We start from the raw sequence: 15,074 nt of genomic DNA, 5'->3' as shown, positions 1-15,074 counted from the left end.
GCACATACCCAGGTGCTCGTAATATTCCGAGCAGAATTTCAGATTTTGGAACATGGCGAGCACATACTCAGGTGCTCGAAAAAAGCCAAGCACATACCTAGGTGCTCGGAATTCTGGTTTCTAGAAATATTATTATTTTTCTATATTTTTATTTGATGAATAGTTAATAAATTATTTTAGTTTATTATATTTTTTAAATTAATATTAATTAAATCAATAAAGTAAACAAAACTGAAATTGCATTATATTAAATTGAATTCAATTGTTTTACAGTGAATTGAATTGAAATGCTAAAAATTTAAGAATTTGAATACAAAGGATGTGGACAAGTACTAAGCTTGGGTCAAGAACTAGAATCCAAGCCAGCAGAACCTTGCTATGCATCTTCAATCCGTATCGCTTCAATGTCTCGTAATGCCAGCCAGACGTACACGATGAGGAGGAAGGCATCAGCTACCACGTAATCACCTATGACAAAGAAGCCAACGATGGTGGATTAAGCGCCTATGATAACAAACTATAAGTAGGACATGTAAAAGAGAGACTTTCTCTACACATCTATAGCTCCTAAGCTATATCAGATTCTCTTACAATGATACTTATGGCTAACACTTTTCAGAAAATTAAGTATCTATGCATCAAGATACTTATGGCTAACACTGACATTAAGTATCTATGCATCAAGATACTTAAGGCTAACACTTTTCAGAAAATTAACTGCTCACCTTGGACACCAAGGCTCCAACTTTGTGATATCAAATTTGTACTCCGAGAAAAATCTAATCAAAACTAGAGAGAGAGAGCTCTGTTAGCGCACATGTATCTCAAATCAAGTCCCATGATGAGGAGCTTTCACACAAAACAAACTCAAACAAAAGCAGGTAAAAAGAAATAGTTATGGCAAACTTGCATGGAATGTGATCAAGTGCTACCTTGCTTGTCCATCACTATAAACTGGTTCATAAGGAACCGATGTCTTGTCCTAAGAAGAAACCGGAAAATATTAGGCCCCGTGGTCATGACTGAGAAAAATGCAGTTGAGATTACTGGGTATGACAAAGTCATGCCACACTACCTGGAGATACTTGAAGGTTGTTGCATCAGCAGGGACAATGCCGTTCTTTCCCCAGCTTCAATAACCATGTTGCACAATGTTATGCTGTAATCTATCTTCCATCATTGGAGAAAGACAGTCAGTCAAAGACACATTTAGTGACTTATAAGACAAATTCACCAATTCTGAGTGGTAAACTTACAGTCAAGCTTATAACAGTAGAGCCAACAAATTTAATGGATTTGTATCTTGCACCAGCCACAGATATTTCACCAATAATCTACCCATCCAGTAACGAAGTCATCAAACTCAAGGCGTTGTAACTTGTAACTCTGCATGATGATAATGAATACTATTACTTACTTCTAGACAGAAACACAATATAACCAGCAAAATTTAGAAATAAATTCATCATTCTGAAATATCTAAAACCACACAAATCAACTTAGGGAACAAATGCAATCATCAATTAATTCATCTTCGGTATTGCAATCATCATTTCCAGCATAAGCCCTAAGCAATTTATTAGTATGTTAGAGTAAGCAATACTAAAGATTCAGCAATTTTTACTAATGAGAAGGCAGCTGACAGCAGATTTAGAAAAAAAGAAGAAAATGATAAGCCATAGAACTGGTTCCACATTCCATAAAAGAGTATCTATAATCACAAAACTAGCTCAAATTCATACATTGGATAACAAGACACATTTCACTTACATATGCAGTGAAAATCTTGGGTGATGCTCACTTCAAATGTTGCTCAGATACATAAAAACCCTCACTCTGGCTCCCTGGTCACAATTAAAACAATTCAAAGAAAATAACAAGAGAGTCGTTGCTTATATATTGAGAATGCAGTATAATAGACTTGCTCAGAATAGGAGTTGAGCAAGAAAGAAATTGTGTCTCAGCAAGCAAGAAACATGCATTCAATTTACCATAAGAATAGGAGCTCAAACTTCAAATCAGTACTGGCTATGAATTAAGCTCAAACTTCAAATCTGTTTCCAAAACAATGCTGATCGAATGAATTTACACATGATCCTTAAAGATATTTACACCACAATCTCAAAACTCACTGCTAAAACAAGATAAAAACCTGACAATTGCAATATAACTTCACATCATTCAAAATAGACACACAATCAAGCAGTACTGACTATGAATTAAGCTCAAACTACAAAATCAGGATTGAGCACTTACTGAGATAGTCTCCGAAATTGAATCTGGTATTAGCAGCCCAAGCAGCTTAGTCACAGGAAGTTTTATTGGTGGTGGAGTCAAAGAACCAACCGGTGGTGGAGGTTTTTCTGATCAGGAAAAAACAAGCAAATTAAAACGAATTGAATCCCTAATCTCAGTCTAACCAAATCAATTTTACCGAAAAACTTGGTGTTCGATTGTGTGCGGAGAGCGGCGGCGGCGGAGAAAACTGGAGCGACGGCGGAGCAATGAGAGGGAGCTTGTGGCGGAGTAATTTTTACGCAGTAAGGAGAGAGGCGGTAGAAATTTTGGGATTGCTAACAGAGTGAGAGAGAAGACGGAGAGGGAGAAGTAATTTTGTTAAAAAAAAAAAGGCGGTGAGGTTTTGGAGCCCGCGGTTTTCTTATAATATTGTAATTATACAAATATCTTTTCATATTTTGCCAACCACATACAAGGTGCTAGCAATATTCCAAGCACATGCTCGGGTGCTCGGGTGCTCGGTTGCTCGCTATAAAATTGTTTGTTGACGTTTTCCATACCGAGCACTATATATGTGCTCGGGATACAAAAAAATAGTTAAATAAATTAATTTCTAATAATTTACCATGCATAGAGCTAGCTAGCAAATTAGCACATATAAATATTTTTAAGCAATATCTTGGAAAATTTGCATACATAAATTTATGGATCATTCATCACAAATATTAAAATTTATTTTGAACATGAAATATTAATATTTTACATAATTGTTCCGAGCACTACATATGTGCTTGGAAAACGCCGACCACTATACAAGTGCTCGGAAATCATAAAAAAAATATAATTAATACAAATTATTTATCAAAAAAAATAATATAAAACATGTCAATATTTTTTATTAGTGCATAGAAATATCTCGGAAAATTTATATATAAAAATTTATGGATCATTCACCACACATATTAAAATTTATTTTGAACATGAAATATCAATATTTTTATACAATTGTTCCGAGCACTATATATGTGCTTGGAAAGTCCCGACCACTATATATGTCCTTGGAAAGTGCCGACCACTATATATGTGCTTGGAAAGTGCCGACCACTATATAAGTGCTCGGAAATCATAAAAAAATATAATTAATAATTATTTAAAACATGTCAATATTTTTTATTAGTGCATAAAAATATCTCGGTAAATGTGTATATATAAAAATTTGTGGATCTTTCAAGTCTTTTTTTTTACATACATTGAATAATTATGCAAGTATTTTTTTATACATATATTGAATAATTATACAAGTCTATTTTTGACAAACATTGAACAATTATAAAAAAAATTTGTTTGGTGAGCACATTTATGATGGTAGGTATTTTCCGAGCACTTTACATGTGCTCGCTATATTTAAATAATAAATTAATACTAACCTTTTATATTTGTTTTTTCCGAGCAAGTACATGGTATTCGGCATTTCCCGAGCACAATTATATGGTGCTCGGTATTTCTTAAAAATGTTGGTATTTTCTGTTTAAAATAAATTTTTATTTTTTCATGCACATTTATGGTGAGGGATCCATATGAAAATTTTACAAGGTATTGTATTGCTTTTTAATTTTGATATGTAATAGTATTTATTATGTTTTAAATCCTTGTTGTTGAATAATTAATAATGATTATTTATTATTTGTTTCCGAGCAAGTACATGGTACTCGGTATTTCCCGAGCACGTATATGGTACTCGGCATTTCCCGAGCATAATTATATGGTGCTCGGTATTTCTTAAAAATATTGGTATTTTCTGTTTAAAATAAATTTTTATTTTTTCATGCACATTTATGGTGAGGGATCCATATGAAAATTTTACAAGGTATTGTATTGCTTTTTAATTTTGATATGTAATAGTATTTATTATGTTTTAAATCCTTGTTGTTGAATAATTAATAATGATTATTTATTTATTTGTTTCCGAGCAAGTATATGGTACTCGGTATTTCCCGAGCACTTATATGGTACTCGGCATTTCCCGAGCACAATTATATGGTGCTCGGTATTTCTTAAAAATATTGGTATTTTATGTTTAAAATAAATTTTTATTTTTTCATGCACATTTATGGTGAGGGATCCATATGAAAATTTTACAAGGTATTGTATTGCTTCTTAATTTTGATATGTAATAGTATTTATTATGTTTTAAATCCTTGTTGTTGAATAATTAATAATGATTTTTTATTTATTTTATCCCGAGCAAATACATGGTACTCGGTACTTCCCGAGCACTTATATGGTGCTCGGTATTCCTTAAACATATTGATGTCTTTATTTTAATATATTCCGAGCACATTAACACTCCCGTTTCTGAGATTGCCGAGCACCTTCAATTGTACTCGGTATGTTGCCGAGCAAAGTGGAAGATGCTCGCTAATTTCCGAGCAAAGTTGATGGTGCTCGCTATTTTCCGAGCACATTTATCCGTGCTTGGGAACGGTGCTCGGTAAATAGCCTTTTTTTTGTAGTGGGAGGGAGTACTTATCTTATACTACTCCCTTTGTCCACCAAAAAAATAGACCACATTTGCCATTTTTTGTTGTCCACGAAAAATAGATTAAGTTTAAAAAATGATCCCACATTTGCTACCTAACACAATCAAACACTACTAATAATATGGATCCTACATTCCACTAACACTATTATTTCTCTCTTATTTTTTTTTCTCTCTTACTTTACCAATTCCACGTTAAAATTCTGTACTATTGACAATGTGATCTACTTTTAGTGGACTTATTAAATAATACTTCAATTACTAACTATTAAAAATTAAAATAAGTAAAAGTATTATAGGCAGGTTTCAAATATTTAATTAGTAGTAGTAATAGATAAACAAATATTTCCAAATTTTGTAATACAAGGCCTTTTAGTACTGTTATAGAGTAATGGAGTATGTATATAAATAAAAAAATTAAACCGGCCTACAATGTGAAAAAATAGGCCCAATAGCGCAATCCGCCCAAACCTCTCTCTCACAGCCACATCCACAGCTTTTCATTCAAGCTCAAGCACGCTCAATCTCAGGCATATACCACAACGCAAGCATGAAGCCATGAATTATTCGCAATTATCAATTCGGCAGGTAATTCCTCAATCTCTTCCCCTTTTGCTTCAATTATCGTCTTCACTTATTTGGAACTTTCGTCGAACACCTTCAGGTTGTATGTGCTAAAGTAGATTTTCCAGTACTCAATTTTTCCGTTCGACTATTCAAGGCATCTGCTTACAGTGTTCCTACTCATAAGGTAAGCGAAAGCTAAAACATCATCAAATTAGTAATTTTTTCTGCTGTTTCATGCTTGAATTTCACATTCAAACTGCAAATTTTCACTGTTTAGTCAAAAGCAATAGCTTCTCAGCAACGCTTACGTGGAGACCGAAATGACCAATCTTTGGTTCAATCAAATCCTTCTGAGAAGTGCGTGGTTTCGTTTTTGCTTATTGTTATCTAATTGAGTTAGTTTCTTTCGTATGTTGATGACAAGCATTTATTTAAGCAGCAAATGTTTTGTGTATTGACAACAGGAAGCTTGTTCGGAAGCCGGGAAAAAAGGAGCACCACTTATGGCAAAGGAGAGACCAAACTGGTTCAGGACAAAAAGCAATGAATCTTATTCAAACTGTATGTTAGATTTGCCTCTGAGTTTAAGTTCTTCCCAGATTTTGTTATGATGTGAAATGTTGTAGTGCAATTTTTTTGAATACTCAACATCTAAATGAATCTGTGTGATTTTGATAGATTTATGGACTTCCAAATGAGAAAGAGGCTGTTTATAGCGCCCTTGACGAGTGGATAGCATGGGAGACTGAATTTCCATTAATTGCTGCGGCAAAGGCTATGGTGATCTTAAGGAAGAGGAGTCAGTGGAAAAGAATTATTCAGGTATGATGTTTATGATGACGCATTTAAAAGGATATCCGGTGGTATACTGTTAAAGGACCACCAATGCTTTTTCATAGTTATTTATACTGAATTGTATGTGTTGTAGCGGATTGTGTTAACTATGCTGTTAGGAAGTCAGTTAATGGACATTCTGGAGATGCTTATTCGTCTTATGTGTTTGAAAATGATTCCCTCGGACTACATATTTGGATATGCTAATCACTTATGAAAAGTAGGTTTCAACTCATTTATTTTAAGTCAAGCAGGTGGCCAAGTGGATGTTGAGTAAAGGTCAAGGTGCAACAATGGCGACCTATGACCACCTCCTACTGGCATTTGACATGGATCGAAGGCCAGACGAAGCAAAAACGTTATGGAACATGATTTTACATGCCCACAATCGTTCTATTTCCAAAAGGCTATTTTCCAGGATGATATCCTTATACGACCATCATAATATGCCAAACGATGTTATACAGGTGATTGTTCCTGATTTTCAACCCGTTATAATTATGAGCAAGATTTAGGTTCCTCTTGCTCTTTATGATGATTAATGCTTTTTCCATGGTCAATCTTGTGCTGAGTCTCTTTTCTGGTTATGAAACATCAGGTATTTGCTGACATGGAGGAGTTGGAAGTGAAACCTGATGAGGATACTGTTAGAAGAATTGCACGGGCCTTTGAGGTGTTAGGTCAAGAGGATAATCATAAACAGTTCTTGATGAAATACCAAAGAAAATGGAAATACATTCACTTCAAGGGTGAAAGAGTTCGGGTAAGAACTTGATTCATAGGATGATTCAAATTGGCAAAGCATGGACTCATGGTGTAAAAAGTGGATATGATTTTGAAGGTAAATGTATTGTACGAACATATTTAGATTCTTCATATACTATGTATACTTAGATAGTGTTCTGTTTTTTTGTTGAAATCCCATCAAATATCATGAATTTACTTGTGGCTGGTACATAGCATGAATTCCTTTCCCCCTTATTGTTGATTGCTAATTCTTGCAACAAAGAGGAAACACTGTTTGACTCAAACAATTCTGGGAAGAGTAATAATGTTTCTTCATATTCCTATGTTAAAAGCATTCATGCTCGATACCACACTAGCATAACTTAGAAGGAACTAGGCTACTGAAACGGCCATGGGGCTCCGAACATCGTGGATTCCATCAGACCACATGTACCATCCAAATCCGTATGGTTTCTCCCCTTTGCCTGTAATGCTACCATCTGCTACTTTTACTGTAATGGTGAAATTCCTTTTCTCCCCAACACTATTGAAGTGTAGTATGGGAGGCCATATTTTTACCAAGATCCCAAGTGGAGGTTTCATGCTCACAAAATATACACTCTTGCTGCCTCCCACATTTGTCACTGTTCTTACCAAAGTAACACTGTCACGCAGCCTGGGTATTGCCAGGGTCGGGTAATTTAGGTTTAACGGACCCATTGAATGTTGCGGGCATATGAAGGTATAATCAATCTTAACTCCGATGCTGCATAGGTAGAGGAGATAGTCTGTATAGGAGGCATCATAAACAAGTCCGGGATCTGCTGCTTTTGCTGGTCTGAAATGGCCGCCACCATACTGGAAAGGGTCCGCTGGATTACCGGATGCATCCGTGATCATGCTACCTTGATTGTTTTTCTGCCCGGCTGAAAAATATATTGGTTTCATTGAGAATAAAATAACTATGTGGTGGAGATGGATAAAATTGATGAAGCTCTTACGCACCAGAGGTTATCAGAGCAGATCTTATGGCAGCACTGCTCCAACGGGGGTGCATCGCCTTGAGGAGAGCAGCCGCCCCACCTATATGCGGGCAGGACATGGAAGTTCCCGAGAGAATGTTGTACTTCACCACGCGTTTGTCTGCTTCCAGTTTTGTCGGAGAAGATGCTTCACTCCACGCTGCTAGTATGTTGAGCCCTGGAGCTGTGATGTCTGGCTGTTGAGCAAAATACGTTGTAGAATCATCGGTAGATCAAGTAAAAGATGCTGTAGAATGATGCAGTAAAGGATCCGAAATTACCTTGAGGATCTCGGGCGAAATATCACTAGGGCCTCTGCTGGAGAAAGCAGCCATGAAAGGTGCTGGTTTGATGTCTAAAACAGTCGTGCCCGGTACGATGTAGGCTGTCGGGGCTTTGGAAGAATGGATGTAGTCCATAATCTTGAGACTGTTTTGGTAGTTGACAGCAGTGGCAGGAAGAATATGAGCATCAGCTGCTAATTCATCTCCATTTGCTAAACTGTTTCCTAAAATGAAGCCAATGCCTCCAGCTCTCTTCACCTCCATGCCTTTACCCACTCTTGTCCCATTCCCTCTCAAACACAGTACTATCTTACCCTTTGCCTTCTTGGAAGAGAGGGAACCAGGTAAGCATTGTCTGGAAATTTGAATGGTCTTTAATTTTTGTATGTTATAATCATTAAAACCTTGTTGAAATAGAAAGAAAGAGATGTATAGTTAGTTACCCGGATAGGTTCTTGGGCACGTCCGGGTTGGCTACTTGACCCGCGTAAACTAACGGGTATAGCTTCTTTTGCAACTTATGTGGAGTCACTGTTTGGCCCTTCAGAAAAAAAAATCTTCAGCAAAAGAATTTAATTGTTTAAATAAATGAGTTCGTTTGTGTGGATAAAAATACCATAAAATTTGAAATAATGATTATATAAAGAATTATTGAAATGATTGTCTGATCTAGAACTTGGTATGGCCTCTAATCTTACTCTAATCCAATTACTCAAAACATTGTTAGAATCTAAGGATAAAGTCATAAAGTTATAATTATAATCGCATGTGGGGTCCAGAGTAATAGAAATAGCCAAACTAGAAATAATTTTAGTTGCTACTCGTGCTTTGATTGGTTTGGTATATGAGTGAAAATGCATTCTGAATTTTGGTGGGGTTAAGTTAAACTGTAGAAAAATAGAAGTTCACAAGATTGAATTGGTGATGCTAAAAGCCAAATTTAATTAATACATGCCAGATTAATTTCTTGTTTGATCGAAACAGACGACATTGGAAATTATCGAAACAACAAATTACGACAACTAAGTGCAATAATAGGGCATGCATGTAAGACCACTACAATTCTGCAGAGCCAACTGATTCTTTTATCTATCTTTTTCCTTTTCTTAGATACTTTTTCTTCTTTTTTCTCCTTTTGTTTCTAGGGGGAAAAGTTATTCTTTTGATCTTTGCATAATCGAAATTCGAATAGAAGATGAGAAAAGATTGTTGCTCACTTGTTACAGTTAGATGAGTTGAATTCGTCGCCGGTTTGGCAAATTCCTTTCCACGAGTTAGGTATCGGACCCATCCCTTCATCGTTGAAGCTCTCTGACTCCGGCCATACACCTGATCGACGTGTGACATGCAATCAACACAAACAAGTAATTCGCTAATAAAATTTAGGAAAAATTGCCAAAACAACCATAAAGTTCAGTCAAATTCTGACTTTGAAAATAAGCCGGGAAAAAATTCGATCATCAATATTGTCTATGTTTTTTTAACCAAACAATATTGTTTTCTCTATGAATAGCCGACATCGGTCAACTCATCGGAGACGTTGACATCGCACATGATTTTCCGATTGACATATCAGATACAATTTCAACAAAAAAAAAAATCCGTCATGGGATCATTGCGAACACAACTTCATGGTTATTTCCGGTTGATTTAAAAAGTTGTGGGACGAATCCAAATTTGACCATACTTAGATTAGTTGTTCCGACAATTTGCGCTAAAATCCACATGCAACATGACAAATTAGGAATCTACAAATTTATAATTGAGAAAATTTACCATTATCCAACAAGCCAACAATAACATCTTTTCCATAGCTGGATTTTAGCCATATATCTTCCTTATTCATATTTTCTGAACTCTTCATTGCCTCTTCCACACCTGCAAATTCCCACGACCTCGTCGTATGGATTTCGTATTTTCGTGGATGGCTTCGAAGCACCGACACCACTTCCTCCATCTCTGTCCAATTCAAACCAACATATTGGTTATACTATTACACACACATGCACACACAGAGAGAGTGAGAGATTCTCACTAGATAATTTGGAAGCTTCGAGAGGAGAGAGAAGCGCGGCGAAGCCATTGATGGTGTGCTTGTAACTGTAAATGAGAGAAGATTTTGCAGCTTCCTCAGTTTCCTTGACAGAGAGTAGATATGAATGGTGGTTTTCTTCGATTTGTTGGAGGGTTTTTGCTCCACTGTGCTCACCAAAGTAAACTATATATACCTGTAAATATTTAATCACACATTACAGTTGAATTAATTTGAAAATGTAGTTATAAAAATTAGAGAAGTGATGAACCTGTTTCTCAGTGGTGGAAACCAGAAGAGGAAGAAGAAGGAGAAGGAGAAAAAGTGAGGAATGAAAATTCATCATGTTTAAAGTTGGAAGGCTTGAATATAGAACTGATACAAAGAATATATATATAGGGATGAATGGAATCTATTAGTATATTTTTTTTTGTAAGAAACTTAATAATTGAATAAGACTGTTAAAGTTCAATCAAGCTACTATTTACAATTTTAGATATTTTGACATGATAGTGATATGTTTGTATGCAGGGATGGAGTGGGTCAGTCAATAATTTTGAAAATTTTCAAAAGTATTTTGGTAATAAACCCATTCCTCCTCTCCTTTTTTTGCTATTACTAACATTTTGGTAAGTTCAAGTTAAATTTTGAGGATTGGATTGTCTTCACTTTTTGTGCATAGACAGAACATCCACCAACTGAGATTTATGTCCATCAAAATATGGCAAGTGATCAAGATTAAAAGAAGGGGACCACCAATAAAAGTTTCATATTCGAAAGGTGTGCATATTGGATATTCTTTCTATTGGCATTTTGGATAAAAATATGATGGATTTTGGCCTATCGGACATTGTTTTTAGAGGCTGAAAAAAATAATTTACTATTTTTTTGGAGTTACTTTTAGGTTTTGTTTTATTTTCTTTGAGTGCCTAGGATTTCCTGACCCTATAAACGGCTTCATTGTTTTGAAGTCAGATTTTGATTGATGAGAATATTTTAATTCGGTGATGGCGGTTTTGGAGATTGAGGATCTGAAGAGAGACACTATGACAATGATTTACAGTGGATATCGGAGAAGGAAAGGAGGCGACTCAACTGGTGGAGCAAGAAAAGGGTAGAGTTTTCCCCCATAAGGAAATTATTTACCACTTCGATCCTGTGCTCACACTTTCCCACGGATATTTTAATAAATATTTCATTCGTCCACGATTTAAAATTTCTCACTTTGACTTGGTGAAATTTAAAATATACTATTTGATAAAAATATTAACGCAAAATTTAATCTGACTTTTATAATAGAACGTGAATATAGCGATTTATTGGAGTATATTTGGTTCACTAGGCTAAAATAGAAGAAAAAAAACAGATTAAACTCTAAATGGTAGACGTTACCAAATGACAAAATATGATATTGCTTCATAGAGATAGAATATTAGATAAGTGGAAAAAAAGGGGTTACAATAAATTGATATAACAACATGATGAATAGAAGTCGGAGAGATTATACATGCACATAACAATTAGTTCAAACAATAGTCCATACCTTAACAAGTTAAATACAGCTATAAAACAAAAATAAATATTACTAATATATAGAATATGTAAGTTAATTAATAAAAATGTACTGTGATTTCTCCGGAACTTTCCTTAATACAAACACACAGCTGCCTTAATACAACCATCTTGAAACTTGCCTTAGTTACATGAACTCATTCCAAATCTATAAACTCAATTATATTTATTTTAACTTGTTTCTTACAAAAAATTTAAAATTTCCAAACTACTACTTTGTAGTGAAAATTTGGTAGTTTGGGAGATTTATGCAATTTTGATCGTGAACCTCCAATTTTGTAGTATTCAACAATTTGTAGGAGTGTGGAAGAATCAAAAGCATAAAAACAACACAATTGAATTGAGAATTAATCTACTATCAACGTAAAATGTCACGGTACATGAAAAAGCCCTAATTTTGGAGATGAATGTATTCACATAATTAGGCTCCTAAAATGTGATAGTAATTCTGGTAATCAACTAAAGAAGCCAATTGAGCTTGTTCATCATCACAAAAGGTATCCGTTTCGATCACAAAGTCATGATCTGCTGCGATGAGGTGTTGAAGTGACAATGGTGGGGCTGCATCCATCACAAACTTATCTGGCTCTTCATGAATTGACAATGGAAGGCCACAATTGTTGGGATTTTGTTCAACCTTTTGCTCCAAGGAGTTGAGCAATTGCTCCAATTGGTGGAGTTGCAGACGATCATCGTTGCCGTAAGGCAATCTCCTCTTCACTGCCGGAGAGGGGGCCGCGCGGTTGATGAGAGCCTCGACGGAGGGATGGCCGAACGAGTAGAGTTTGCCGGCAGGAGATTTCACCAGAATAGCGATCTCGACGCCGCACAAGACGGAGAGCTCGGTGGCTTTGCGGAATAGGCCGCCGCGGCGCTTGGAAAAGGCAACTTGAAGACTGCTTTTCTTCTCGATTTTTTTGATTGCAATCTTCCTTTTACCCAGAGTTTTTTTCTGAGGATTTTCCATCGCGATGAAGAATAGAAATTAGAAAGTAAGATGTGTGAATTGTGTTGCGTAAACAAATAACAATTCAATATTTATAGCCGTTTGCTGTAATTAATGAAACTATCCTTCTTACTCTCTTACTTTCCTTCTTTGCGATTACCAAACCGGAATACCTTGCCATACTGAAATAACTAAACTAGATTAAACTATTAATTAGTTAGTTCTCCAAGCTTAATTAACTACTAATATACACTATACAGTAGTTAGTGATCTTTGATCTTCTTATTTGTTTCCTTTTTGCGATCTGAAGTTCTATTAATGTAGCAACTAGCAAGCCGAACCCTTATATTCATGCAAAATGTAAAAATTAGTAAATTAAATTAAATTTAAACTACACCCAAAATGTAAATATAAGTACATCTTGTTGGCAATTGAAACTAATACTACTATCCCACATCAGTGTACAAAGAGAACTGAAATCAATATATAAGTCTCATGGGCCCTCCTCCTATCACCAATTGATTTTAGGATGAAACCCATGAATTTCTATCACATTTAAATAAGGATATTGATACCTACAATCACAAACTTTGATTGCAATGTTATACTATTAAATAGTATAAATTTGGATGTTCTTATATTGTACTATAAACTTAGGGCTTGTAGTGAATTTCTTGCGATTTGAAATTCTGAGGAACTTTTGTAGAAAATATTAAACTGAAGTAATGCCGGAACAACTTACACCTTTTAAAATCATTGACGTTTGCATATATGAACCTATTTGTCCATCTACATACTCCGGTATGACATTTCAAATTCAATTTAGAAGAAAATCCAATTCTTAAAATTTGCTACAAAACTTAAGTTTATAATATTTGCAACCAAGGTTTAAGTTTATAAGAATACCAAATTTAATAGAATGTTTGTGATTTTAAGGACCATTATCCAATCTAAATAATAGTATGTGTCGGAGCTAGAGTATGTCGCAATTCTAGTTCAAAAAAAGAATTGGTACCGTAGTTTAAATTTAAAAATGTCGGTGCAAAGTGCAAATTATCTGAATTTGGTGAAAAATAAGCAAATCCAAAATTGTAACCTGAATTGGACGAACGAATGAGGAAAAGAAGTTTCTTTTGATAAATGCCATATAGTTAAATTGTAAATTTGATAAGGTAAGAATTTTTTTTTAAAATTTCAAGTGATATTGTTAGATATATATATTTTTCAATTCTGTTGCTATGCAAATCGGAATGATGGCAATGACTTTTCCGGCCTAATCGAAATTGAGGTTGATGTATATGTCATGATGGAGTTCGAATTTTGAATGAAGAGACTTCATTTTTTAAATTTAATGTGTATGGTGGTACCTATGTTATGTATAGAAGTCGAAGACATAATCCTGGTTGAATTAGTTAGGACAAGGCTTGATCAAATATAATTGACCAACACTAGGTTTATTCAGCACAAGAAACCATAAAAAAGGAGTACATTTTGATCAATCTGAACACAGCCTAATTTGTACTCCATATTATGCATACACTTATCATTTAATTATCATATACATCTAACTCAATTGCGGTGTTTTGTTTTAGAATGCTGTGTTCAATGAATTATTACTATCCGTCCACCAAAATTTGTCATATTTTTCCATTTTCGTCCGTCCTCCAAAATTTGTCCCATTTTACTTTTACCATTTTTTATTGTGGATCTCATATTCCACTATCTCATTCCTACTCACATTTTATTATAAAACTAATATATAAAAGTAGGATCCACAATCCACTAACTTTTTCAACTCACTTTCCATTACATTTCTTAAAACCCGTGCTGGGTCAAATGGGACAAATTTTGGTATACGGAGGTAGTATTTTTTTAGTAAAAATTAACTTTTTATTCGCCCTTAATTTAATATATCCCACATTCCCACTTTCTTTCATTTTCATGCCGAAATAAAATAGTATCTCAGAATGTTCCTTCCCTGAAATTTTGACACAGTTTATCATTTCGGTCCATCCCTGAAAGTTTGACACTTTACCATTTTTTATAGTGGACTCCATATTCCATTAACTCATTCATACTCATATTTTATTATAAACCAAAAATTCTAAAAGTAGGATCCACGTTCCATCAACTTTTTAAATTCACTTTTCATTACATTTCTTAAAACTCATGTCGGGTCAAAGTACTGAGGGACGGAGGTAGTACTAGGTCTATGGAACTGACGTTATTATGAAATAAAAAACATTGAAACTGGAATAAAGGTGAAATAAATGAAGGCTACTGTATATTTTTAAAATACAGTATTTGACAATTA

The 15,074-nt window shown here is 34.8% G+C and overlaps 3 protein-coding genes and 1 long non-coding RNA gene across 6 annotated transcripts; 1 reads left to right on the top strand and 3 right to left on the bottom strand.

Annotated features, from left to right (window-relative positions):
* Positions 1-222: 222 nt before the first annotated feature.
* On the bottom strand, positions 223-2,620 carry LOC125196301. Of its 3 annotated transcripts, XR_007171847.1 has the most exons (9): positions 2,435-2,620; positions 2,257-2,363; positions 1,992-2,054; positions 1,771-1,844; positions 1,257-1,386; positions 1,076-1,166; positions 933-982; positions 726-789; positions 223-468 (listed from the first exon to the last, which is right to left on the bottom strand). It is a non-coding gene; the product is annotated as an uncharacterized LOC125196301 (long non-coding RNA). The 3 variants fall into 3 exon arrangements; XR_007171848.1 differs by lacking the exon at positions 1,992-2,054 and having other exon boundaries at positions 1,076-1,170; XR_007171846.1 differs by lacking the exon at positions 1,992-2,054.
* Positions 2,621-5,218: 2,598 nt separating this feature from the next.
* Positions 5,219-7,133, top strand: LOC125197416 (pentatricopeptide repeat-containing protein At4g18975, chloroplastic). Its single transcript, XM_048096152.1, has 7 exons — positions 5,219-5,365; positions 5,442-5,528; positions 5,622-5,701; positions 5,809-5,905; positions 6,023-6,166; positions 6,433-6,645; positions 6,777-7,133. Exons 1-7 carry the CDS (start codon positions 5,336-5,338, stop codon positions 6,951-6,953), a joined length of 828 nt encoding a protein of 275 aa, XP_047952109.1. The 5' UTR covers positions 5,219-5,335; the 3' UTR covers positions 6,954-7,133.
* A 127-nt stretch (positions 7,134-7,260) lies between these two features.
* LOC125195405 (subtilisin-like protease SBT5.6) lies at positions 7,261-10,643 on the bottom strand. Its single transcript, XM_048093555.1, has 8 exons — positions 10,514-10,643; positions 10,246-10,438; positions 9,987-10,169; positions 9,428-9,539; positions 8,654-8,770; positions 8,208-8,565; positions 7,910-8,123; positions 7,261-7,830 (listed from the first exon to the last, which is right to left on the bottom strand). The coding sequence occupies exons 1-8, from the start codon at positions 10,586-10,588 to the stop codon at positions 7,298-7,300; spliced, it is 1,785 nt and encodes a 594-aa protein (XP_047949512.1). The 5' UTR covers positions 10,589-10,643; the 3' UTR covers positions 7,261-7,297.
* A 1,592-nt stretch (positions 10,644-12,235) lies between these two features.
* LOC125195404 (agamous-like MADS-box protein AGL61) lies at positions 12,236-12,781 on the bottom strand. The gene has a single exon (XM_048093554.1). The coding sequence runs from the start codon at positions 12,779-12,781 to the stop codon at positions 12,236-12,238; it is 546 nt and encodes a 181-aa protein (XP_047949511.1).
* Between the last annotated feature and the right edge of the window lie 2,293 nt (positions 12,782-15,074).

Source organism: Salvia hispanica, chromosome 6, assembly GCF_023119035.1.
Source record: "Salvia hispanica cultivar TCC Black 2014 chromosome 6, UniMelb_Shisp_WGS_1.0, whole genome shotgun sequence".
Lineage (NCBI taxonomy): Eukaryota > Viridiplantae > Streptophyta > Magnoliopsida > Lamiales > Lamiaceae > Salvia > Salvia hispanica.
The sequence above is the reverse complement of the archived record's forward strand: the minus strand, read 5'-3'. Positions and strand labels throughout refer to the sequence as shown.

Excerpts from the sequence above, each read along its gene's own strand:
- LOC125197416 (XM_048096152.1), top strand. The coding sequence starts at position 5,336 with ATGAATTATTCGCAATTATCAATTCGGCAG. Across the intron at positions 5,906-6,022 it reads CAATGAATCTTATTCAAACT|ATTTATGGACTTCCAAATGA; the intron begins GTATGTTAGATT and ends TGATTTTGATAG. Across the intron at positions 6,646-6,776 it reads TGCCAAACGATGTTATACAG|GTATTTGCTGACATGGAGGA; the intron begins GTGATTGTTCCT and ends ATGAAACATCAG.
- LOC125195404 (XM_048093554.1), bottom strand. The coding sequence starts at position 12,781 with ATGGAAAATCCTCAGAAAAAAACTCTGGGTAAAAGGAAGATTGCAATC.
- LOC125195405 (XM_048093555.1), bottom strand. The coding sequence starts at position 10,588 with ATGATGAATTTTCATTCCTCACTTTTTCTCCTTCTCCTTCTTCTTCCT. Across the intron at positions 10,439-10,513 it reads TTTCCACCACTGAGAAACAG|GTATATATAGTTTACTTTGG; the intron begins GTTCATCACTTC and ends AAATATTTACAG. Across the intron at positions 8,771-9,427 it reads AACTCATCTAACTGTAACAA|AAGATTTTTTTTTCTGAAGG; the intron begins GTGAGCAACAAT and ends ATTCTTTTGCTG.